Source organism: Mastigoproctus giganteus, chromosome 3 (assembly GCF_048544385.1).
Source record: "Mastigoproctus giganteus isolate SK-2022 chromosome 3, ASM4854438v1, whole genome shotgun sequence".
NCBI classification, from domain to species: Eukaryota; Metazoa; Arthropoda; class Arachnida; order Uropygi; family Thelyphonidae; genus Mastigoproctus; species Mastigoproctus giganteus.
In genome coordinates, this window is record NC_143577.1 from 218393874 (window position 1) to 218421802 (window position 27929).

The following is a 27929-nucleotide window of genomic DNA, read 5'->3' on the forward strand; positions in this document are numbered from 1 at the left end:
TTTGCCTCCAATGCCACACTGCTCCAATTTGTGCAGCAGTCTTCCATGTGCAACAGTATCAAAAGCCTTTCTAAGATCCAAGTATATAATGTCAAAGTTATTCCCTGAATCCAGTTCTTTTGTGACTGCATCATAGTATCCAATCAAATTGGTCAGGCAACACTTCCCCTTACCAAAACCATGCTGTGTCTGAACTATGACTGAAGTCTTGTCTCGATGATCCCACAGTGCTTCTTTAACCAGTGCCTCCATTAATTTTCCTGGAACAGAAGTTAAACTCACAGGTCTATAATTACTTGTGTCAGCCTTTGGATCCTCCTTTGTGAATTGGGGTCACATTTGCACATCTCCAGTCCATGGGTACCTCCCATGAGTCCAGGGAAGCTCTCATAATTACGGCTAAGGGTTTGCTTACTTCCTTTGCCACCTCTTTTAATATAACTGAATAGATTCCATCCACTCCAGGTGCCTTCCTTGTGTTTATCTTCAACAATTTCTCCTCCACTTTACTCTCAGTTATTACAAGATTATCTAGCTTACTGCCAGAGTTGAATACACCTCTGGCATTCCCCTCGCTGAATAACTCCTCATGTGTGAATGTTGATGCAAAATATTCATTTAGTTTGTTAGCTACCTGAGCAGGATCATCAACAGTTGAACCATCGATATCAAGTGGACCAATCTGATCCATCCCCTTCCTTCTAGAGTTTACATAAGTAAAGAACTCTTTGCTGTTTTTCTTTGCATCCTTTGCCAAAGATTTCTCATAATCTGTTTTTGCCTGCCTAGCCTCCTTTGTGACTTGGTTACAGACCAGCTTATATCTATCATAGGCTTCTGTGTCAAGTGTTAATTTATATGTATTCGATGCATTTTTCTTCTCTGCCATGTGTCTCATTAGTTCATCTGACATCCATTTAGGCCTAAACCTTGAACAATATTTCTTAGTTGGTATGTAAAGCCTAGTAGCTTCCAAGACAAGTTCCCTGAATGCTTCCCATTTTGAATTTGCTGTTGGAAACATCATCAGTTGGTCCCACTGTATAGAATTTAAATACTGTCTCAGACCATCGTAGTCGCCTTTACAAAAGCAATAACCCTTCCCCTTACCCCTGATGGTAGTTACCTCTTTGAGTAAATCCCACTTCAGCACACTGTGATCACTGCCACCTAGTGGTTCCTTTATCTGCAGATTCTTAACACATGAAGAATCACTACTGATAATCAAATTAAGAATATTACTCCCTCCAGTTGCCTCCTGAACATGCTGATGTAGAAAACAATCATCCAATAAATCCACAAAAGCCTTGCTAGTGTGCCTCAGTGACCAACCCACAAATTCCAGTCAATATCTGGGAAATTAAAATCCCCCATTATAAGACTCTGATTTACTGGCCCACTCTATTTCCCTGTACATTTTCTTATTATACCCATCAGAGTCATTAGGCCTATAGCACACTCCTACTCTCAATTTTGATCTCCCAATGCTTATGTCACACCAAACTGACTCGACACTGCACTGTCCAGCAATGTCGACTGGCTTCACTTCCTTGGATTTTGTGTTTCTTAACTAATAGCATAACCCCTCCTCCCTTCCTATCCTTTCTGTAGACGTTGTACTCCCCAAATTCCAGTTCTGCATTCCTTATATCTGTGTGACACCACGTCTCTAATATCCCTATCCCAACAATTAGCATTAGCATTAGTAGAGGCATTTGATGCAAGAAAGCAAGCTTATGCAGCATCAGCCAAAAAAAAAAAAAAAAAAAAAAAAAAACCACTTCCACTTCACCCCTCTGTTCGTTCAAAATACCTGTCCAGCTGAGCCTTAAACTTATTTAGGCTATCAACCTCCACCACAAGGGATGGAAGTCTGTTCCACCAACCAACCATCCGCTGGCTAAAGGCAAATTTCCGCACGTCTATCCTACATCTGTCTTTCCTCAGTTTGAATTTATGCCCTCTCAGGTGATTTTTCTGAGCTAGAGGAAGAATCCCATCAGCATTGAGCATGCTTAAACCATTCAAGGCTTTATACACCTCTATCAGATCACCTCGCTGGTGCCTAGTCTCCAGACACTGTAATTTGCAAAACTTAAGCCTTTCTTCGTAAGAGCACCCCTTTGTTCCATTCACTAATCTTGTTGCCCTTCTCTGTACTCGTTCCAGCAGCTCTACATCCTTCTTGAAATGAGGTCTCCAGACCTGTATACAGTGCTCTAGGTGTGGCCTGACCATCGCCTTATACAATGGAATAATCACCTCCTTATCCCTGCTGGAAAAATTCCTGTATATCATTGACAATACTCCATGAGCTACTCTTGCAGCCCGTCTGCACTGCTCAGAGAACTTCAGATCTGCCTGCACAACCACCCCCAGATCCCTTTCATTCTCTACCACTGTCAGTGTAGTACCACAGAGTTGATACGTTGCTCTGGGGTTGCTGTTTCCCATGTGTAGTACTTTACATTTATCAATGTTAAACTTCATTTGCCACCTCTCAGCCCATCTGCTCAACCTTTCCAGATCCTGTTGCAGCAGCATAGTGTCAGTAGTGTCCTTGACAACCCTGCCAACCTTTGTATCGTCTGCAAACTTGGACATTAAGCCCGATATACCATCATCAATATCATTTATAAATACAGAAAACAATAATGGACCCAACACTGAGCCCTGAGGGACTCCACTAATAACATCAGTCCACGATGAGCAGTGTCCATTGATTACCACTCTCCGTCTTCTCCCCCTCAACCACCCCTTTATCCATAGCAGCAATTTGCCTCCAATGTCACACTGCTCCAATTTGTGTAGCAGTCTTCCATGTGCAACAGTATCAAAAGCCTTTCTAAGATCCAAGTATATAATATCAAAGTTATTCCCTGCATCCAGTTCTTTTGTGACTGCATCATAGTATCCAATCAAGTTGGTTAGGCAAGACTTCCCCTTAACAAAACCATGCTGTGTCTGAGCTATAACTGAAGTCTTGTCTAAATGATCCTGCAGTGCTTCTTTAACCAGTGCCTTCATTAATTTTCCTGGAACAGAAGTTAAGCTCACAGGTCTATAATTACTTGTGTCAGCCTTTGATCCTCCTTTGTGAATTGGGGTCACATTTGCACATTTCCAGTCTATGGGTACCTCCCCTGAGTCCAAGGAAGCTCTCATAATTATGGCTAAGGGTTTGCTTACTTCCTTTGCTGCCTCCTTTAATATAACTGGATAGATCCCATCCACCCCGGGTCTTGTGTTTATCTTCAACAGTTTCTCCTCCACTTTACTCCCAGTTATTTCAAGATTCTGTAGCTTACTGCTAGAGTTGAATACACCTCTGGCATTCCCCTCGCTGAATAACTCCTCATGTGTGAATGTCGATGCAAAATATTCATTTAGTTTGTTAGCTACCTGAGCAGGATCATCAACACTTGACCCATCAATATCAAGTGGACCAATCTGATTCATCCCCTTCCTTCTAGAGTTTACATAAGTAAAGAACTCTTTGCTGTTTTTCTTTGCATCCCTTGCCAAGGATTTCTCGTAATCTGCCTTCGCCTGCCTAACCTCCTTTGTAACTTGGTTGCATATCAACTTGTATCTATCATAGGCTTCTGTGTCATGTGTTAATTTGTATGTATCCCATGCATTTTTCTTCTCTGCCATATGCCTCATTAGTTCATCTGACAACCATTTTGGCCTAAACCTTGAACAATATTTCTTAGTTGGTATGTAAAGCCTAGTAGCTTCCAAGATAAGTTCTTTGAATGCTTCCCATTTTGAATTTGCTGTTGGTAACATCATCAGTTGGTCCCACTGTATAGAATTTAAATACTGTCTCAGTCCATCGTAGTCGCCTTTACGGAAGCAATAACCCTTCCCTTTACCCCTAATGGTAGTTACCTCTTTGAGTAAATCCCACTTCAGCACACTGTGATCACTGCCACCTAGTGGTTCATTTATCTGCAGATTCTTAATGCATGAAGAATCACTGCTGATAATCAAATCAAGAGTATTACTCCCTCTAGTTGCCTCCCGAACATGCTGATGTAGAAAACAATCATCCAATAAATCCACAAAAGTCCTGCTAGTGTGTGAGTAACCAGCCCCCAAATTCCAGTCAATATCTGGGAAATTAAAATCTCCCATTATAAGACACTCTGATTTACTGGCCCACTCTATTTCCCTGTACACTTCCTTATTATACTCATCAGAGTCATTAGGCCTATAGCACACTCCTACTCTCAATTTTGATCTCCCAATGTTTATGTCACACCAAACTGACTCCACACTGCACTGTCCAGCGATGTCGACTGGCTTCACTTCCTTGTCTTGAAACAGGCCTATGGGGCTGGGAATTTCCATACTATAATAATTAATGATAGACACCAGCCAGGAATTAAACTAAAAATTTACTATACAATGAAATAATATACAATGAAATATGATGCAAATAAAATAAAACACTGATTAAATTATAGTTAAAATATAGTTAAAAACAATAAAATTAATTAAAATAAACTAGGTTAAAAGCGATAAAACATACAATCTGGAGCTTTCGGAGAACTGCCGTCTCCTTCTTCAGCATACTACCAGTGCTACAACACATCCTTAAGTAGCCGGTCCATGGCACTCATGCACGTGATCATCAGACACATGATCTACATTCTCCATGCGCGTATCGGAAATGGAAGTGGCTCGGGAGCGTGTCAAACAGAAACGGTCATCCCTTCTGAGGACAACTGCCTCAAACAGGGGGTGTAAACGGATCCCCCTGTCCCTATTAATAGTATTGTGACTGATATTCGCTCTACAACGTCATCAACCTTTGCCCCTGGCAGACATACCCTGGTCCTGTTCCACCTACCTTTTTTACAAAGCATGTTCCCCGTTTCCCTGACAATAGAGTCACCAACAACTACTAGTTCCTTCGGGACCAGCGCATTCTGCCTTAGGGGTTGTCTCTGTGTCATGCGATGCCCAAGTGCAAGCTCTGGCGTTGATGTGGGCAGCTGAGAGCTTGATGGGCCCCTCAATTTACTTCACTTCCTTGGTTTCTATGTGTTTCTTAACTAATAACATAACCCCTCCTCCCTTCCTATCCTGTCTATCCTTTCTGTAGACGTTGTACTCCCCAAATTGCAGTTCTGCATCCCTTATATCTGTGTGACACCACGTCTCTGATATCCCAACAATATCTGCCTTCGATGTTTTGAGCAAAACCTCAAATTCATCAAATTTATTTACTAAACTCCTAGCATTGGTGTACACACAAGTATACCTGCACCTGTTTCTATTCTTAGCTACCCTAACACAACCCATGTGTTTACTTGTACCGCAATGGCTCCCAGCAGTCTCTGAAATACCATGCATCTTGTTTTTCAGGCTTCTGCTCATTCTAATAGAAGCAGTGCAAGAATCTCTTTCACCTCTGCCAGTGGCTACTGTCAATCTATTGGTCTTTGTCTCCCCCCAAGCTAGCAGTTTTCCGACCCACCTAACACTGCCTCGATAGCATAAGCAAATATTCTTGCACCCTTTCTATTTAAGTGTATCCCATCCCTGTAGAAGCAATCTCTCCTGTTAACAAGTACAGTCCAGGCTGAAAAAAATTCTACCCCTTGAGCCTTGCACAATCTTTCCAGGGCCGAATTGATCAACAAGGCTCTCATCATATACTCCCTCCTATCGTGTCTGGGCAGAATTGCAGACACTTTCAAATTCAACCCTAATTCTCGGCTTTTGTTCAACAGTGACCTGTACTTGTTAAGTAATTCTGCCGGTCTCCTACTCTTAATATTATTAGTGCCAACGTGTACAACTATATCACCTTTTGTGCCCTTAAAAGATGATATTCGCTCTACAACGTCATCAACCTTTGCCCCTGGCAGACATACCCTGGTCCTGTTCCACCTATCTTTTTTACAAAGCATGTTCCCCGTTTCCCTGACAATAGAGTCACCAACAACTACTAGTTCCTTCGGGACCAGCGCATTCTGCCTTAGGGGTTGTCTCTGTGTCATGCGATGCCCAAGTGCAAGCTCTGGCGTTGATGTGGGCAGCTGAGAGCTTGATGGGCCCCTCAATTTAGTTTCTTCGAGGGCATCCACCCTGTCCTTCAAGCTCTCATATAGGCCCACAAGAACGCCGAGTTGTTGCCTGATATCGATACACTCCTTGCATCGCGCGCACACACAAAGACATCCCCCTTGGCAGTATCATGTCCAGTACCCGATTGCTCTGCAAACATCAAGCAAACAGTGCATTTTATAAGGCTGTGATTCAGAGGACAACTGCCCCCCTCAGTTCTGCTCTGAGCCACAGCACTTCCATTAGCTTGAGCCTTTTGCTTTGCTGCTCTGGTCTGAGTCATGATTCTATTAATTTATTAATTAATTATGTTATGTTATTAATTATATTACGTTTGTAATCTAAGTCGTTATATGTATTTATTTAAACGTACAATTTAACTGCTAACGAAGTTCAACTAAGGCTATCTAGTAAGGTATATAACCTACGGTATATCTAGTACGGTATCACAATGGCGGGAAAGTTACTAACGGTAATGGTAGTTACGAACACGTGGAAACCCTTACCGATACTTTTACAAGGCCTTTTACAATTTTACAATATCCACCTTTGATGCTTTGAGCAATACCTCAAATTCATCAAATTTATTTACCAAACTCTTAGCATTGGTGTACAGGCAAGTATACATGCACCTGTTCCTAATCTTAGCTATCCTAACACAACCCATGTGTTTACTTGTACTGCAATGACTCCCAGCAGTTTCTGAAAAATCTTGCATCTTGTTTTCCAGGCTTCTGCTCATTCCAATAGAAGCAGTGCAAGAATCACTTTCACCGCTGCCAGCGGCTACTGTTAGTCTATTAGTCCTTGTTTTCCGACTCACTTAATACTGCCTCGATAGCATCAGCAAATATTCTTGCACCCTTTCTATTTAAGTGTATCCCATCCTTGTAGAAGCAGTCTCTCCTGTTAACAAGCACAGACTAGGCTGAAAAAAATTCTACCCCTTGAGCCTTGCACAATCTTTCCAGAGCCGAATTGATCGACAGGGCTCTCATCATATACTCCCTCCTATCGTGTCTGGGCAGAATTGCAGACACTTTCAAATTCGACCCTAATTCACGGCTTTTTTTCAACAGTGACCTGTACTTGTTAAGTAATTCTGCCAGTCTCCTACTCTTAATATCATTAGTGCCAACGTGTACAACTATATCACCTTTTGTGCCCTTAAAAGATGATATCCACTCTACAACGTCATCAACCTTTGCCCCTGGCAGACATACCTGGTCCTGTTCCACCTATCCTTTTTACAAAGCATGTTCCCCATTTCTCTGACAATAGAGTCACCAACAACTACTAGTTCCTGTGGGACCAGCGTATTCTGCCTTGGGGGGTTGCCGCTGTATTGTGCAATGACCAAGTGCAAGCTCTGGCATTGATGTGGGCAGCTGAGAGCTTGATGTGCCCCTCAATTTAGTTCCTTCGAGGGCATCCACCCTGTCCATCAAGCTCTCATATATGCCCATAACAACGCTGAGTTGTCGCCTGATTTCGTTACACTCCTTGCATCACACACACACAAAGACATCCCCCATATCAATATCATGTCCTGTACCTGATTGCACCACAAACATCATGCAAGCTGTGCATTTTAAAAGGCTGTGATTCAGAGGGCAACTGCCCCCTCAGTTCTCCTCTGAGCCACAGCACCCCCATTAGCTTGAGCCTTTTGCTTTGTTGCTTTGCTTTGCTAATAGAGAGAATAACTGGGACAACTGAGATAAGTATTTGTTAATTCAACCATGTCAGAAAAAGTAAGTGGGGCTTGGCAGAATGTAGGTGGAAATGAACATAATGTACATTTGTGAAACGAATGAGGAGGTTTTCAGGAGGTTTGATCTTGTCAAAGGTAACTTTTTCCCATTAGTTTAACCATTCATGATGTATTCATGATGGCAGAGAAGAAAAATGCATGGGATACTTACAAATTAACACATGACACAGAAGCCTATGATAGATACAAGTTGATATGCAACCAAGTTACAAAGGAGGTTAGGCAGGCGAAGGCAGATTACGAGAAATCCTTGGCAAGGGATGCAAAGAAAAACAGCAAAGAGTTCTTTACTTATGTAAACTCTAGAAGGAAGGGGATGAATCAGATTGGTCCACTTGATATTGATGGGTCAACTGTTGATGATCCTGCTCAGGTAGCTAACAAACTAAATGAATATTTTGCATCGACATTCACACATGAGGTGTTATTCAGCAAGGGGAATGCCAGAGGTGTATTCAACTCTAGCAGTAAGCTACAGAATCTTGAAATAACTGGGAGTAAAGTGGAGGAGAAACTGTTGAAGATAAACACAAGAAAGGCACCCGGGGTGGATGAGATCTATCCAGTTATATTAAAGGAGGCAGCAAAGGAAGTAAGCAAACCCTTAGCCATAATTATGAGAGCTTCCTTGGACTCAGGGGAGGTACCCATAGACTGGAACTGTGCAAATGTGACCCCAATTCACAAAGGAGGATCAAAGGCTGACACAAGTAATTATAGACCTGTGAGCTTAACTTCTGTTCCAGGAAAATTAATGGAGGCACTGGTTAAAGAAGCACTGCAGGATCATTTAGACAAGACTTCAGTTATAGCTCAGACACAGCATGGTTTTGTTAAGGGGAAGTCTTGCCTGACCAACTTGATTGGATACTATGATGCAGTCACAAAAGAACTGGATGCAGGGAATAACTTTGATATTATATACTTGGATCTAAAAAGGCTTTTGATACTGTTGCACATGGAAGACTGCTACACAAATTGGAGCAGTGTGACATTGGAGGCAAATTGCTGCTATGGATAAAGGGGTGGTTGAGGGGGAGAAGACAGAGAGTGGTAATCAATGGACACTGCTCATCGTGGACTAATGTTATTAGTGGAATCCCTCAGGGCTCAGTGTTGGGTCCATTATTGTTTTCTGTATTTATAAATGATATTGATGATGGTATATCAAGCTTAATGTCCAAGTTTGCAGACGATACAAAGGTTGGCAGGGTTGTCAAGGACACTACTGACACTATGCTGCTGCAACAGGATCTGGAAAGGTTGAGCAGATGGGCTGAGAGGTGGCAAATGAAGTTTAACATTGACAAATGTAAAGTACTACACATGGGAAACAGCAACCCCAGAGCAACGTATCAACTCTGTGGTACTACACTGACAGTAATAGAGAATGAAAGGGACTTGGGGGTGGTTGTGCAGGCAGATATGAAGTTCTCTGAGCAGTGCAGACAGGCTGCAAGAGTCGCTCATGGAGTATTGTCAATGATATACAGGAATTTTTCCAGCAGGGATAAGGAGGTGATTATTCCATTGTATAAGGCGATGGTCAGGCCACACCTAGAGTACTGTATACAGGTCTGGAGGCCTCATTTCAAGAAGGATGTAGAGCTGCTGGAACGAGAACAGAGAAGGGCAACAAGATTAGTGAATGGAACAAAGGGGTGCTCTTACGAAGAAAGGCTTAAGTTTTGCAAATTACAGTGTCTGGAGACTAGGCACCAGCAAGGTGATCTGATAGAGTGTATAAAGCCTTGAATGGTTTAAGCATGCTCAATGCTGATGGGATTCTTCCTCTAGCTCAGAAAAATCACCTGAGAGGGCATAAATTCAAATTGAGGAAAGACAGATGTAGGATAGACGTGCGGAAATTTGCCTTTAGCCAGCGGGTGGTTGGTTGGTGGAACAGACTTCCATCCCTTGTGGTGGAGGTTGATAGCCTAAATAAGTTTAAGGCTCAGCTGGACAGGTATTTTGAACAAACAGAGGGGTGAAGTGGAAGTGGGTTTTTTTTTTTTTTTTTTTTTTTGGCTGATGCTGCATAAGCTTGCTTTCTTGCATCAAATGCCTCTACTAATGCTAATGCTATTTAGCAGAAAAATAAGAGCAGAGGGGGTGGGTGGGACATGGTGTATGAATTAATGAAATTTTTGGATCTGGAACTCGCACACAGCAAGAATATACTCAGCTCCATGACATAATGTGACCTCCTAATGCTTCCCACATACACACTACTCGGACTTTCTCCAGTCAATAGCTGGCAGAGTAGAGGCAGTGAGATTGCACATTAGCTGATTCAGATGCCTCCCCGAGTTACCAATAAGTTTGGTCTAGGGTTCAAAAGATCTAGTGGCCAGCTTTCAAAAACTGTTTTAAAGCTGTACTTTCAAAATGTAAATAATATTGGATTTTGCCATATTGCCTATCATAACCTCAAAAGATATTACTCATAGTAAATGACAGAAATGCAGGGGCCACAGCTTTGCTCTGGGATTTAAATATAGGTTTTACCACTTCAAGTCACCAATAAGCAAGTGGCATATATTGCAGTGGAGGATGAGTCATGTACCACTTAATATTATCCAGTGGCACAGAGGATCAGCCATTCCTCTGATGTGTATGCCACACCTCGACCCCTTGCTTACATTGGTTAACACCTGGGTAGTCAACTCCAGTATACCAGATGCCATATTTCAGATGTTGCAAATAAGATTACTAACTGCTGGGAGGGGTCCCACATAGGGGATATAGCAGCTACTTATGATCAAAATAATGTGGATTTTTTTACTGCTACATGATGATTAAAGCTTAATGATTCCACAGAACACAGCTTTAGCTCCCTCTTTTAGAAAATTGTGGACTGCCCCTGCTAACAGCTCCACCATCAAGAAGGTGAAAAATGTGGATCTGATTTTCACAGAATAATCAGCCTTCACCAAAAGTGGGTTAATCTAAATCACAAGTTGTACCTGAATATGTTTCAGCAGCATTTTAGAGTCCCAGGTAGCAGGCCCAAGCTATCATACCCAAACGAATGTCTGGGAAAGATTCAGGGACAATGGTTGAATCTATTTTTCAACCATTCTTGTTGCATTCATTCAGCCATTCTTGTTGAAAAATACTTTCAGCACGCATGGTTAGAATGCTTAAAACTTATAAATAACATAAAAGGTGAAAAACAGATTAAGAATAAACAAAACAGAGGAGAAATTTGGGTTACCTCAGATGAGCAGTTCGAAAAGCGTTGTGCAATTCGAAAAACATTCCGAAGAATATAATTTGCAAAAACATATATCTCTAATTTGCATAACTCTAGGGATTCCAGTATAAAATATCTAATAAAAAATAAGCGTAGCTTTTATAGGGGAACAGGTATCCTGTGTGTTATCAGACACTCAGCCTAAAACACTGATGGATCCAATATCTCTCTATTACAGAAGATTTAGGAGAAGTCCGGTTGGCCTGCCTCCCTAAAATCCACTCATGCACACCTTCTCGATGGTAAGCCCTGTTACGTCACTTACGTGGCAACGAACGTGTAGAGTGGTTCTCTTCAAGACTCCTGGTTAGCGTGAAGAGGAAGACCAAACCCTCCAGCAATGAGAGCACAACAATACAAATGGCCCTCAGTCCCCAGCAGCTTTCACTCTCCCTCTTACGGCAGCGAGAGGATCAGAGTGGAAGCAGAGGGTGCTAAGAATCTCTGGGTACGACCAGGCTGCCATGCACGGAAATTGAACTTGGCCTGTTATAACGTACGATCACTCATCGGTGAAGACAGGATATTAGAGCTGGAAAAGGAATTAGAAAATGTGAATTGGAATATCATCGGTTTGGCTGAAACAAGAAGAAGAAATGAATCACTTATAAGTTTATCAAGTGGAAATCTGCTGTACACCAATGGAAACAGTGAAAGGAGTGAAGGTGGAGTTGGGTTTCTGGTTCATAAAGATTTTAAAAACAACACTTTGGAATTCAAAAGTACATCACCAAGGGTGTCAAGACTAATACTCAAGATTTCTAAGAGGTACAAGCTAAAGATTATAATGATTTATGCACCAACATCGAGCCATGATGATGAAGAGGTTGAAGAAATGTACACTGAAATTGAGAGTCTTCTAGATGAGCAGAAAACCCACTACACTATTATTATGGGGGACTTCAATGCTAAGGTTGGAAAAAGGCAAAACAGCGCAGAAAGAGGAATTATAGGAAATTTTGGAATTGGTGAAAGAAATAAAAGAGGTGAAAGACTTGTGGAATTTGCAGAATCTCAAGGACTGTCAGTAATGAACACTTTTTTCAAGAAAAGGGTGAACAGAAAGTGGACATGGAAGAGTCCAAATGGATTAACAACTAATGAAATCGACTTCATCCTCACTAACAGAAGATATATTGTGACTGATGTTACCGTCCTGAATAAGGTAAATGTTGGAAGTGATCACAGAATGGTAAGATGTACACTTGATATAGATGTAGGAAAGGAAAGGAAAAAACTGACTCGAGTAAATAATACAAAGGTCTTTGAAATAACAGAGGAGGAGAAAAAGCAGTATGTACTGGAACTTAAGAACAAGTTTGAGCTTCTGCAGACTGCTCAGGACCAAGATATCGACGAGGAATATTACAACTTTCTGAAAGTGATAAAGCCCAAGAAACCTATAGGGAAACAGAAATCCAAAGAAGAAAAAATTAGTCAAGAAACACTTGGCATGATGAACCAAAGACGACAAATGAAGAGCAAGAAAAACACTGACAGGGAGAAAATTGAGTATACTGAGTTATGCAAAGCCATTAGAAAGAGACTCAGAGAGGACATAAGAAGATTTAACACAAGAAAAGTAGAACAAGCATTAAGGGAAAACAAAGGATTTAAATCAGCAGCCATGAGAAGTAATACAGAAAGACAAATGATACTGAAACTGAAGAATAGCGATGGTGTACTTATAAACAGCAGAGAAGGCATAATTCAAATAGCAGAAGACTACTATAGAGAATTATACAAGGAGCGAGGGAATGATACCAGCAGTGGGGAACATGGATTGCAAAGTAGCAACACATACGACATACCCGATATTCTTCCTGATGAGGTAGAACATGCATTGAAGAAAATGAAGAATCGGAAAGCCCCGGGGGAAGATGAAGTTACTGTAGAGTTGTTAAAATTGGGAGGAAGAGACATAACACAAAAACTGGTAAGGCTCTTCACAAAGTGCATTAGAAAAGGTGTGATGCCTAAGCAGTGGAATAATGCAATCATAGTTTTGCTGCATAAGAAAGGAGATAAATCAGAAATTGGAAATTATAGACCAATTAGCTTGTTATCCCATATCTACAAGTTGTTCACAAGGGTCATTACTAACAGATTAGAAAGAATACTTGATGAGAATCAACCGAAAGAGCAAGCTGGCTTTAGGACAGGATTCTCAACTATGGATCACCTTCACGTAATATCACAGCTAATGGAGAAAGCAAATGAATATAAAACACCATTATGCCTGGCATTTGTGGATTATGAAAAGGCATTTGACTCCATACAGCATAAGGCAATGTTTCGGGCACTGGAAAGACAAGGCATAGATACTCCATATATTATGATTTTGAAGAAAATATATGAGAGTGCTACATCCTTTATTAGACTAGACAAAGACAGTAGCAAATTTAAAATCGAGAAAATAGTTCGACAAGGAGACACAATATCTCCGAAGCTGTTTACTGCTGCCCTTGAGGAAGCTTTCAGAAGATTAGACTGGTCACAGAAAGGAGTCAATGTGAACGGAGAGTACCTAAACCATTTACGATTTGCAGATGACATTGTGGTCATAAGCCACGATCCCAAAGAATTAGAGGAAAATCTTAATCAGTTATGCACAGTTAGTAAGGATTTTGGACTAAAGATGAATATGGCTAAAACAAAAGTAATGATGAACAAGTATGCGGAAAGGGAAATAATGATTGAAGGGGCAGTAATTGAAAAGGTGGAGTCATATACTTATCTGGGACAAGTTATTAGCTGTAATAATGATAAATGGCTGGAAGTCAAGAGAAGAATAAATTTTGGATGGATAGCATTCAGGAAATATAGCCACATACTGAAGAGCAATATCCCAGTTTGTCTGAAACGTAAAATAATGAATCAATGTATACTCCCCACCATGACTTATGGAAGTGAAACTTGGGCAGTCACCAAAAGAATGGATGTGTAGTTCTTAGCTTCTCTTCGAATTATTGGAACGAATTATATTGGGAATCAGACTGTTAGATAAGAAGAGAAACACATGGATTAGGCAGCAAACTCAAGTAAAGGACATTCTTATCAAAACTAAAGAACTAAAATGGTCTTGGGCAGGACACATAGCTCGAAGACATGATGACAGATGGACTAAGAAAATAACAGAATGGTACCCAAGAGGGGCTAGAAGAAAACCTGGAAGACAAAGGCGGAGATGGATAGATGAAATTCATGAGTTTTTGAGTAGTAAATGGATGGCCAGTGCTCAAAACAGAAGGAACTGGAAAGTTGCTTGAGAGGCCTTCATCCTGCAGTGGATTGAAAATGGCTGATGATGATGATTATCTCATATAACCTTGAAAGAAACAGGTTTACAAATACGTCACAGTCCCAAAGTAATGCACGAGATTAGTGCTTCCTAACCTTTTTCGTGCCAGGGCACACTTGGAAAATTATAATTTTTGTATGGCACACACAGATAAACTGGGACAAATTTTAGGTCATCTATAAGGAGTTTGTGAAAAAATTTATTACATTTGCATTACAATATATTTGTAATTATGATAAGTAAAGTAAAATATAAATATTAAGGAAGATATTAAATATTTAATACTAAATTCACACAAAACTTCAAAATAAAATCTTTTCAAATTTTTTTTAATAAGAAACTCGAGCTTGCTTCTGTGAACATAACATTTTTATATCAGGTTTTATTCTTGAAATGGCGACACCTAACTCCTGATCCAGACTTTTTAATGATCTCTTCATATTCTTGATAGTTGCCATCAACGAAAAACTTTGTGTGCACAAATAGGTGGTAGCAAATGGAAGAAGAGTGTCAACTGATTTTTCTCCGATTGAAGGAAACTCCTTTCTCGCCATTAACCAAAGTTTGGATAACTCAATTTCTTTAAATTGTACTTGAAAGATGCAAACATTTCTTAAATTTAACAGCTGTTCTTTTTCTTTCATTGATAAATGTGATGCTGGAATTTCCAGGGATAATTTATAATAGATAATGCGAATGGATTTCAAATCCAATAAAAATTTTTAACATCAAGTATTTCAAAATATTGAAGAAGTTTTTCCTCAAGCAAAGACAAATGTTGCTCTACGAATCCCAATAATTCTTCTTTATGATTTAAATTATAACACCAATTAAACATCATTAGTGATCCATTTTTAACCTTTTTCCAAAGCTGAATTGTTTCTTTGAATCCGTAAACTATGTCTGTACGTGTTAGTATGTTTTTATGTGACCCTTGCAATTTTCGATTTAGCTCATTCGGGTGCTCAAAAATATCAGTTTTAAGTAAGCTAGTTTTTGGAGTTAATAACTATCCTTCATTAAATCTGCAAAGTAAGAATTATTCACAAAAAATTTAAGTCTTCTCTTAGCTCAAACTCCTGATAAAACTCTTCCTTTGGAGAGCTAATGCAATTCAGTGTGAAATAACAGAGTTGGTATTCTGATCCCATTTCTTCAAAGCTAAAAACAAATGTGGCTTTAACAGCTTGTATTTTATTAAATTCACCATCAAGATAACACCGTGTAATGTGGAATTCAGATCCGCAGGCAAATTTTTAGATACGAGAGCTTCTCTATGAATAAAACAATGTATTACCTGAATTTCTGGGTTTTCAGAATGAGCTCTTGATATAAAACCTTTAACTCTTGGGGTCATTGTAGCTGCACCATCAGTACACAAGCTTAAGCAATCTTTCCATTATATCTTATTTGTCTCAAAGTATCCATTTACCACTTTGAATATTTCATACCCAATATTGTGATTTGGCAATTCTTTACAGAACAAATAATGTCCTTTCAAGCATTTCTCTTCAATGATTCTAACAAGCACTATTAATTGAGCACAGTTACTAACATCTATAGATTCATCAATTTGCAATGAAAATTTTTAGATTCGATAATTCTCTGACTTAATTTTGTTTCTATGTCATCTGATATGTCTTCAATGAGTCTACTGATAGTGTAATTCGAAAGTGGCACTTTTTCAATTTCCTTTGCTTCTTTTCCCTCAAGCATACGGTTAATTTCAATGCAGACTGGTAAAACAAGCGATTCTACAATTGTATGAGGCATTTTGGATTTGGTTACCAATTGGGTGACTTTATAACTAGCCTCTTAAGTTCAATTTGATACTGTTGTAACCAAATGCATAAAAGAACTTTGCTTCCTATTTTGCATTTGAAGATGCCTAAAAAAATTCAAATCTTTTTCTGCACATGACGGATGTTTCATGGCAACGTGCTGGCGTAGTTTATTTGGCACCATTGCATCGCTTGATAACTCTTCTAGGCAAATAAGACAAATGGGTCAAGAAAGAGAAGAATTATCAGAGCACATTAAGACCTATTAAGAAATATTGATCAAGGTTTAGGCCTAAATGGTTATCTAATGAAACTTGTAACAGAGAAGAAAAATGTATGGGATGCATATAAATTATCAAGCGACTCAGAAGCCTATAGCAGATATAAGCTAGTCTGTAATCAGGTCACCAAGGAGGTTAGGCAGGCGAAGGCAGATTACAAGAAACCCTTGGCAAAAGATGCTAAGAAAAACAGCAAGGATTTCTTTACTTATATAAACTTTAAAGGAAGGGGATGAATCTCATTGGTCCACTTGACATTGATGGTTCGACTGTTGATGATCCTGCTCAGATAGCAAACAAACTGAATGAGTATTTTGCATCTACATTCACACATGAGAAATTATTAAGGTTTGAAAATGGCAGAAGGTTATCAAATTGTAGCAGGATACTTAATGATTTTCTAATATCTGAAAGCAAAGTGGAGGAGAAATTGTTGAAGTTAAACATAAGAAAAGCACCTGGGGTGGATGGAATCTATCCAGTTATATTAAAGGAGGCAGCAAAGCAACTAAGCAAACCCTTAGCCATAATTATGAGAGCATCTTTGGATTCAGGGGAGGTCCCCACGGACTGGAGATGTGCAAATGTATCCCCAATTCACAAAGGGGTATCGAAGGGTGACACAAGTAATTACAGACCAGTTAGTTAAACTTCTGTTCTGGGTAAAATAATGGAGTCACTGGTTAAAGATGCATTGCAGGATCATCTAGACAAGACTGCAGCAATAATTCAGACATAGCATGGGTTTGTTAACAGAAAGTCTTGTCTAACAAATTTGTTAGGATATTATGATGTGGTTACAAAGGAACTGGATGCAAAAAATAATTTTGATATCATATATTTGGATTTCAGGAAAGCTTTTGACACTGTTGTGCATGGAAGACTATTGTACAAATTGGAGCAGAATGGTATTAAGGGTAAGTTGCTACAATGGATAAAAGGATGGTTAAGTGGGAGAAGAGAGAGGGTGGTAATCAATGGGTGCTGCTCTTCGTGGACTAAAGTTATTAGTGGAGTCCCACAGGGTTCGGTGTTAGGTCCACTCTTGTTTTGTATATTTATCAATGATATCGATGAAGGTAAAAAAGTAAAGTGCAGCCATTATCAACCCACTGCAGGGTGGAAGCCTCCTCAACAATTCATGCTGAGGGAAATGGACCATAATCTGCCACGCTGGTCCAGTGCGGGTTGGCAGATCGACCGTATTCAGCAGTCAGGGGCTTGAACCCCGGTCTACTCAAAGAGCGTGTGCTACTGCACTCCCGCCCCTGCCCACTCGGCTACGGAGGCCTTCGGATGAAGGTATATCAGGCTTAATGTTGAAATTTGCAGATGATACAAAGGTTGGCAGGGTTGTTAATGACAGTAATGGCAGTGTGCTACTTCAACAGGATCTAGATAATTTGGGCAGATGGGCTAAGAAGTGGCAACTGAAGTTTAACCTTGACAAATGCAAAGTACTGCATATGGGTAGAAGTAACCCCAGAGAAACGTACCAACTGTGTGGTACTACACTTAAGGTGGTAGAAATTAAAAAGACCTGGGAGTAATTGGGCAGTCAGATATGAAGTTTTCTGAGCAATGCAGACAGGCTGCCAGGGCAGGTCATGGGGTTTTGTCAATGATATATAGGAATTTTGCTAGCAGGGAAAAGGAGGTGATTGTCCCTGTGTATAAGGCAATGGTCAGGCCACGCCTTGAGTACTGCGTACAGGTCTGGAGGCCTCATTTTAGGAAGGCTGTAGATTCACTTGAGCGTGTACAGAGAAGAGCAACAAGATTGGTGAGGGGAATGAAGGGATTCTTTTACCAAGAGAGGCTTAAGTTCTGCAAATTGCAGTGGCTGGAGACTAGGCACCTGCCAGTGATCTGACTGAGGTATATAAGGCCTTGAATGGGTTGAGCACGCTGAATTCTGATGGGATCCTTCCACTTGTTCAGATTACGAATCTAAGGAAGCATAAATTCAAATTAAGAAAAGACAGAGGTAGAATAGATGTGCGGAAATTTGCCTTTAGCCAGTGGGTGGTTAATTGCTGGAACAAACTTTCATCTGTCGTTGTGGAAGTTGACAGGTTAAATAAATTTAAGGAGGAACTGGACAGGCATTTGGAGGGAATGGTGTGTTTATTTTTTTTTTTTAATTAATTAATTTTTTTTTTGGCTGATACTGCATAAGCTCATACACTTGCTTTCTTGCATCACATGCCACTACTACTACTACATACAAATACATATTTCATACATTCCTCATTATATTGCTTAAACCCCCGGGGCTCACATCTGGTGAGTATGGGCTTGGCACACCCATACCCTTGGGTCCTGAGCTGGATATCATCATAGTAGTAGTAGTAGTAGTAGTAGTGGCACTTGATGCAAGAAAGCAAGTGTAGGAGCTTATGCAGCATCAGCCAAAAAAAAAAAAATCACACCATACCCTCCAATTGCCTGTCCAGTTCCTCCTTAAATTTATTTAACCTATCAACTTCCACAACGACAGATGGAAGTTTGTTCCAGCAATTAACCACCCGCTGGCTAAAGGCAAATTTCCGCACATCTATTCTACATCTATCCTTTCTTAATTTGAACTTATGTCCCCGTAGGTTCGTATTCTGAACAAGTGGGAGGATCCCATCAGAATTCAGCGTGCTCAACCCATTCAAGGCCTTATAGACCTCAATCAGATCACCGCGCAGGTGCCTAGTCTCCAGCCACTGCAATTTGCAGAACTTAAGCCTCTCTTGGTAAGAGGATCCCTTCATTCCCCTCACCAATCGTGTTGCTCTTCTCTGTACACGCTCAAGCAAATCTACATCCTTCCTAAAATGAGGCCTCCAGACCTGTACGCAGTACTCAAGGCGTGGCCTGACCATTGCCTTATACAGAGGGACAATCACCTCCTTTTCCCTGCTAGCAAAATTCCTATATATCATTGACAAAACCCCATGACCTGCCCTAGCAGCCTGTCTACATTGCTCAGAAAACTTCATATCTGACTGCACAATTACTCCCAGGTCTTTTTCATTTTCTAACACCTTAAGTGTAGTACCACACAGTTGGTACGTTTCTCTGGGGTTACTTCTACCCATATGCAGTACTTTGCATTTGTCAAGGTTAAACTTCAATTGCCACTTCTTAGCCCATCTGCCCAAATTATCTAGATCCTGTTGCAGTAGCACACTGCCATTACTGTCATTAACAACCCTGCCAACCTTCGTGTCATCTGCAAACTTCGACATTAAGCCTGATATACCTTCATCAATATCATTGATAAATATACAAAACAACAGTGGACCCAACACCGAACCCTGTGGGACTCCACTAATAACATTAGTCCACGAAGAGCAGCACCCATTGATTACCACCCTCTGTCTTCTCCCACTTAACCATCCTTTTATCCATTGTAGCAACTTACCCTTAATACCATTCTGCTCCAATTTGTACAGTAGTCTTCCATGCGCAACAGTGTCAAAAGCTTTCCTGAAATCCAAGTATATGATATCAAAATTATTTTTTGCATCCAGTTCCTTTGTGACCACATCATAATAACCAATCAAATTTGTCAGACAAGACTTTCCCTTAACAAACCCATGCTGTGTCTGAATTATTGCTGCAGTCTTGTCTAGATGATCCTGCAATGCATCTTTAACCAGTGACTCCATTATTTTACCCGGAACAGAAGTTAAACTAACTGGTCTGTAATTATTCGTGTCACCCTTCGAACCTCCTTTGTGAATTGGGGATACATTTGCACATCTCCAGTCCGTGGGAACCTCCCCTGAATCCAAGGATGCTCTCATAATTATGGCTAAGGGTTTGCTTAGTTGCTTTGCCGCCTCCTTTAATATAACTGGATAGATCCCATCCGCCCCAGGTGCCTTTCTTATGTTTAACTTCAACAATTTCTCCTCCACTTTGCTCTCAGTTATTACAAAATCATTAAGCACACTGCTACAATTTGATAACCTTCTTCCATTTTCAAACTGTAATGATTCCTCACGTGTGAATGTAGATGCAAAATACTCATTCAGTTTGTTTGCTATCTGAGCAGGATCATCAACAGTCGACCCATCGATGTCAAGTGGACCAATCATATTCAGCCCCTTCCTTTTAGAGTTTATATAAGTAAAGAAATCCTTGCTGTTTTTCTTAGCATCTTTTGCCAAAGATTTCTCGTAATCCGCCTTTGCCTGCCGAACCTCCTTTGTGACCTGATTACAGACTAGCTTATATCTGCTACAGGCTTCTGCGTCGCCTGATAATTTATATGCATCCCATGCATTTTTCTTCTCTGTCACGAGTCTCATTAGTTCATTTGATAACCATTTAGGCCTAAACCTTGAACAATATTTCTTCATCGGTATGAAAAGTCTAGTAGCTTCCACGATTAATTCCTTGAATGCTTCCCACTTAGAATTTACTGTTTGTAACATCGTCAGTCGATCCCACTGTACAGAATTTAAAAACTGTCTGAGACCACTGTACTCCCCTTTACGGAAGCAAAAACCCTTTCCTTTACCCCTGACGGTAGTTACCTCTTTGAGTAAATCCCACTTCAGCACACTGTGATCACTGCCACCTAGTGGTTCCTTTATCTGCAAATTCTTAATACACGAATGATCACTGCTGATAACCAGATCAAGAGTATTACTTTCTCTGGTTGCCTCTCGAACATGCTGCTGCAGAAAACAATCATCCAATAAATCCACAAAAGTCTGACTAGTGTGTGAGTGACCAACCCACAAGTTCCAGTCAATATCTGGGAAGTTAAAATCCCCCATTATAAGACATTCTGATTTACTGGCCCACTCTATTTCTCTGTACAATTGTTCATTGTACTCATTCAAGTCATTAGGCCTATAACACACTCCTACTCTTATTTTTGCTTTTGCAGTGCTTATGTCACACCAAACTGACTCAACAGTGCACTGTCCATCTATATCAACTGGATGCACTTCTTTTGATTTTATGTTTTTCTTAATTAACAGCATAACACCTCCTCCCTTTCTGTCCTGTCTATCCTTTCTGTACACATTGTACTCCCCAAATTCCAGTTCTGCATTCCTTATATCTTTGTGACACCACGTCTCTGCTATCCCAACAATATCCGCCTTTGATGTCTTGACCAACACTTCAAATTCATCAAATTTATTTACTATACTTCTAGCATTGGTATACATGCAAGCATACATGCTCCTATGCCTATTCCCTGTTACCCTAACACATCCCATATACCCAATTATTCCAGGATGACTGCCATCCGTCCCTGAAACCCCCAACACCCCTCGCTCCAGGTCGCTTCTTATTCTAATAGAAGTTGTGCAAGAATCACCTTCACCTCTGCCTGCGGTTACTGTTAAACTATTAGTCTTTGTATCCCCCCAAGCTAGCAGTTTTCCGACCCACCTAACACTGCCTCGATAGCATCAGCAAATATTCTTGCACCCTTTCTATTTAAGTGTATCCCATCCCTGTAGAAGCAATCTCTCCTGTTAACAAGTACAGTCGAGGCTGAAAAAAATTCTACCCCTTGAGCCTTGCACAATCTTTCCAGGGCCGAATTGATCGACAAGGCTCTCATCATATACTCCCTCCTATCGTGTCTGGGCAGAATTGCAGACACTTTCAAATTCAACCCTAATTCTCGGCTTTTTTTCAACAGTGACCTGTACTTGTTGAGTAATTCTGCCAGTCTCCTACTCTTAATATCATTAGTGCCAACGTGTACAACTATATCACCTTTTGTGCCCTTGAAAGATGATATCCGCTCTACAACGTCATCAACCTTTGCCCCTGGCAGACATACCCTGGTCCTGTTCCACCTATCCTTTTTACATAGCATGTTCCCCGTTTCCCTGACAATAGAGTCACCAACAACTAATAGTTCCTGTGGGACCAGCGCATTCTGCCTTGGGGGTTGCCGCTGTGTTGCGTGATGACCAAGTGCAAGCTCTGGCGTTGACGTGGGCAGCTGAGAGCTTGATGGGCCCCTCAATTTATTTCCTTCGAGGGCATCCACCCTGTCCTTCAAACTCTCATATAGGCCCATAACAACGCTGAGTTGTCGCCTGATTTCCTTACACTCCTTACATCGCGCACACACAAAGACATCCCCCATGGCAATATCATGTTCCGTTCCAGAGAGTTCGGCAAACATTTCACAAGTTGCACATTTTTTTAGGCTGTGACGCGTTGGAGAATCGCCCCCCTCAGTTCTCCCCCGAGTCACAACACTCCTGCCACTTTGTGCCCGTTGCTTTGCTGCTCTAGTTCGGGGCATGGTAGTTTAAATTAATAAAATCAATAAATTAAATGTCAGTAGTATTTGAATAGAAACTATGAAATAGAAACAGTGAAGCGTATTACTATATAATTATGCGTTAGAGCTACCTCAATTAAAAACTTTGAATTCCCTACAAAAACTTTGAATTCCCTATATACAAAAACAATGGCTACAAAAATCGAACAAAAATAACGGTTTTACCTATCGTAAGTAAAATCCACAAAAACTCTTTATCTAAATTAAAATAAAAAATAACCAGCGTAACTATAACTATAACTACGTATTAAGTACAATATAAAACAACAATCATGTAAATAAAAGGCAAACACTTATCGTTCTTCTCTTTCTTGGTGATTTCCTTCTACTTTTGACTCTCTCTCTCTGTGTCTCTCAGAGTAACTCGGGAACTTTTTTTTTCCTGGTGCAGCATAAGCCTCAGGCTTCCTTGCACCATATGGCTATTAATAATAATAATAATAAATACCGGCTTTATCCTTTTTTTTTTTGTCTACTTTGTTTGTTCTGTGAATCTGATGACTTCCTAGCTCTCATCAAAAAGTTTCCCATTATGGGTGGAAAATAAATATCTACAAAAATTAAATTTGGTTAAATATAAAGTACTTAATGAAGCAATTTAAATGAATATATTTTGAATAATTATTTATTTTTAGATATAAACATTGTTTTTTATTAAGTAAACAATAACTTATTATACCTATATCTTTTCAGTAGAAAAATGTGAAAGCTGGTCCAAAATAATTCGAAAAAACCAATAGGCAAAACAAAAAAACAAAATTGTGACTAAAGTAAAATCTCAATTTTTTTGGGTTTAAGCGGTGATATCGAACTTATTTTCATATAAAAACGTGGATTTTTTTTATCAAAGATAAAATATTTTTTCAAATTTAAGTTTAAAAAAAAAAGAGGAAATATAAAAAAGAAAGAAAAACAGGATTATTATACTTCCAATAAAGGTCAAATTGAAGTGCTTATAAACTAAAATCACTGGCTGGTGGAAATCGCATTCAGCTATAGCGATGCCAGAATTCATTCTATTTAGGCTCTTATATCCTTTCGAATAATAAAATTTCGAACGGTTGTACAAATTGGATTTAACTGTTTTATAACATTAAATCTCCACACCGACTGGGAAGGTCTACACTTGATCAGCGAGCAAATACCACTATTATACACGTTATTCCCCGATCATATTTTATCGTCTCTTGGTATCACATGGATTGTTGTAAACAATTCAATTTTTCATAACATTTTCTTTAAAATATATGTATAGGCAGATATATTTAATAATACACTTACCTTACCACAACCAGCAGGTCCCATTACGAGCTGGCAATAACGCATGATTATTAATTCTGACCTCTTCTAATTCACATAAAATACTGACCACAGATTAGTAACATATCTTATTTCTCTGTGACACTGACTGTATGTAAATCCGGTACACATTACACCATGGCGAAAACATTGACATGTGAATTAAAAACATAGATGGCAGCACAAGCAATAAGAGACTATTATTACTCAAATTCCAACCACGTATTATCTGTTCAGAACACTCGCTTTATTTGACTTCGGAGATTACGGACAACATCCACTGAACCATTTACAGTACTTTGTCCGTAAGAAACCTGATGACGTAATTGCCTCACTATGATGATGATGATGATGATGATTATTATTATTATTATTATTAGCTAAATGGTGCAAGGAAGCCTGAGGCTTATGCTGCACCAGACAAAAAAAAAAAAAAAAAATTCCCCGAATTAACTGAGAGAGAGTCAAAAGTGAAAGGGAATCACCAAGAAAGAGAAGAATGATGATATCCAGCTCAGGACCCTGGCTGTGCCAAGCCCATACTCACCAGATGATATTGTCCTGAGTTAAAATATTCTTTAAACAATAAAAATTCAGGGCTGCAAGTATTAAGTTTAAACTTAATAAAAATCCCAAGTATCGGCTTGGCAGACCCAGAGTCGTGAGCTGGATATCATCATTTTCTCATTTTCTCTCTCTCTCTCTCTCTACCTAGGTCAGAAAAAAAAAAATTTGGCTGGTGCAGCAAAGCCCCTGGCTTCCTTGCACCGTATGGTTGATCATAATAATAATAATAATAATAATAATAAATTTGCTGTGGAGAGACTGACAATTGCCTCGGAATAGGGAGAAAGGGACCTGATAGACCTCTTTGAGCAACAGAAGACACCGATAGTTAACCTGAAGGATTACTTCCAGAAACACACAACAGCACTCCACCAAGCCATAAGGAAGATAGACAAGTGGTATACCCCACTCAACCTAAGCGAGGAGCCCCCCCCCCCAACCAGGAGGTATAAACGAAGCTAGAAAGATGGGAATAGAAGATACTCCATGGAAGGCACTATACATAACGATCTCCAGCAAGATCACATTGATAAAATTGCTTCCAATGCCTGGCTCACGAGCGGGACGCTCTTCCCCGATAATGAAGGATTCGTGCTCGCCATCTAAGACCAGATAATCAACACCAGGAACTATAGAACATACATCGCCAAAGAGCCCGGAGTATTCGATGACACATGTCGACGATGCCACCAGGCCTCAGAAACGATCCAAAACATCACCGTGGGAGGCAAGATGATCACCCAGACTGAGTACACTCATAGACACGACCAGGTAGCCAGGATAATACATCAGAAGTTAGCAAGGAAATACCAGTTGATCGAAGAAAGTGTACCGTGCTACAAGTACTAACCCCAGGCAGTACTAGAGACCCAACCCAAAAGTTGTACTGCGACCGCGCCATGATAACGGATAAGACAATCCCGCACAACAGATCGGATATAACCCTTGTGGACAAGAAGAAAAAGGCTACCTATCTGATTGACATAGCGGTACCCAACAATGGCAATCTGCAGAAAATCCATGGGGAAAAAAATCAGGAAGTACACGAACCTAAACAGAAGATCAAAGAGATGTGGCATATGCAACAAGTAACGACCATCCCGATCACCGTGTCAACCACAGGTACTGTGCCAAAAACCCTACGTAACAGCCTAGCAGCAATAGCTCTCCCACAAGGAACAACTACAAGGAACTCCAGAAAATCGCAATCCTGTACACCTGCATGATAGTCAGAGAGTTCCTCGACCAACAGTAACACTAGACATAACAGCAACCATCCTGTCTACTTGGTAGCAATACCCGTCACAACGTGGAATCCCCAATCTGGGAGAAATAATATAAGAGCACAAATAATGATTATACGTACATCATGCGAGAATACTATGAAATAAAGAGGCGAGAGACCGATAAGACAATGTACAGGTCGCGACTACATAACAAGTGGTTGGAACGATTCCCAAATATTCAGGTCACCGAACAGCGATTAGCAGACCAAAGAAGGACCATCGTCACGAAAAACTTAATAGCTCCTGCCTTCGTGGAAAAAATTAAGCAGGATGTGAGCGACCAACTACAAAGAACAAAGAATATGGTCAACATGGAACCAGAGGAGAAAAAGCATACTACGGAACCAGAGGAAAAACAGCATACTACGGGCCTCCATAGCCGAGTGGGCAGGAGCGGGAATGCAGTTGCACACGCTCTTTGAATTGAGCGGGGTTCAAGCCCCTGACTGTTGAATACGGTCGATCTGCCAACCCGTACTGGACCAGCGTGGCAGATTATGGTCCATTTCCCTCGGCATGAATTGTTGAGGAGGCTTCCATCCTGCAGTGGGTTGATAATGGCTGCACTTTACTTTTTTACGGAACCAGATGAGAAAGAGCAAGAAGAACTATCACCCAGAGTAGCCGAAATCGAAAGAGGCGAAGTCATGATATCCAGAAGAGAAGACGAGTGGAAGAAAGTACTAACAGAATTCGAAGGAATGGATCCCACAAGAAACCACGTGATACCTAAGCAGAAGCCAAATAAAATCTTGTGGAGAGTAATAGACCATCTCAATCGGCAAATAATACCACGTTACCTTGGCAACAATGGTGGAACGGTGAAGGCTATCCACACAGCCGTTTACTGCGCTGCCATAGCAGCCACTAGGATTAATAGAAAAGAAACGAGAGAGCAGCATCAGAAGAACCGAAAACAGAAGGAACCGCCATCTTGGGAAAGAAGGCTTCAAGCAGAAGATAGAAAAATTAAGAGTCAAGATAGGTCAGTTGACCTATCTTGACTCTTAATTTTGTGAAGAGCATCCTCAAAAGGTGAAGAGCATCCTCAAGAGCAACAGAGTCCACAGCAAATATGAGACCAGATATCAGAGAATAGGAGAATACTTGGATATACATTGAAGCAGAAACTCCTCGCACTCAGCAAGAGACTACATCATTATAAAGAGAACTCCCAGAGGAAAATATACAAGCGAATCTTCGATACGGACCAAAGGGCCTTCTACAGGAAACTGGGAGAAGATGAGAAATCAAGAAACGGACCACCCGAGAAGAAGACGATCGAGGAGGTCTGAGGAAATATCTGGAGCAGTGAAGGAAGTTACACTGGTGTACAAAACTTAAGGACCAGTCAGGTTTTCACCTGTAGTTTTTTAGTAGTGACCTGGATATGGGAAAAGCATATCAAAGGAACCTCGTGAGGTACAGAAAGGATGAAGGAAACAACAAGGGAATCAAAACGGTACAGAGAGACTTTATTGAAAAATGGCAACATAGCACTGGCTGCCATGATATAGATGCATCACTGCCAAAGATGGAACAAAGGGAAGAGGTGGCCCTCAGTAGGAAATATAGCCACCCCTAATGTCCATGCAGGCTTTGCACCGCCTGACTATACTTAGAACAATGTTCTTGATAAGTTCTTGCAGTAACATCGCCCATTCCTCTGTCAGTGCCATCTTCAGCTGGTGAAAATTTTCTGGTGGCTGTGGAAGTGCCACTAGGCGTCTCCCCAGACCTATCCATATGTGTTCAATGGGATTTAGATCGACTGGAACGGGCAGGCCAATCCATACGAACAATGTCCTCACTTTCCAAACGCATATCAACAGCTGCAGTGCGATGGGGCGTGGCGTTATCATCCATAAACACGAACTCGGAGCCAATGGCACATGGAAAAGGATTACCTCAGTACAGTAGCGTGCACCGGTTACAGTACCCGCCTTCCAGTATCTGGAGTTGTGTACGACCTTCTAAGATAACG

General features: G+C 40.5%; 1 protein-coding gene across 1 annotated transcript in view; it reads right to left on the bottom strand.

The window, feature by feature from the left end:
* Positions 1-24235, bottom strand: part of LOC150088726 (GPN-loop GTPase 3) — a 135458-nt gene extending 111223 nt beyond the window's left edge. Inside the window, exon 1 of the mRNA XM_090369629.1 lies at positions 24075-24235. Within this exon, the coding sequence (XP_090225755.1) occupies positions 24075-24119 (45 nt within the window). The 5' untranslated portion in view covers positions 24120-24235. The remainder of the gene's footprint in view (positions 1-24074) is intronic.
* Between the last annotated feature and the right edge of the window lie 3694 nt (positions 24236-27929).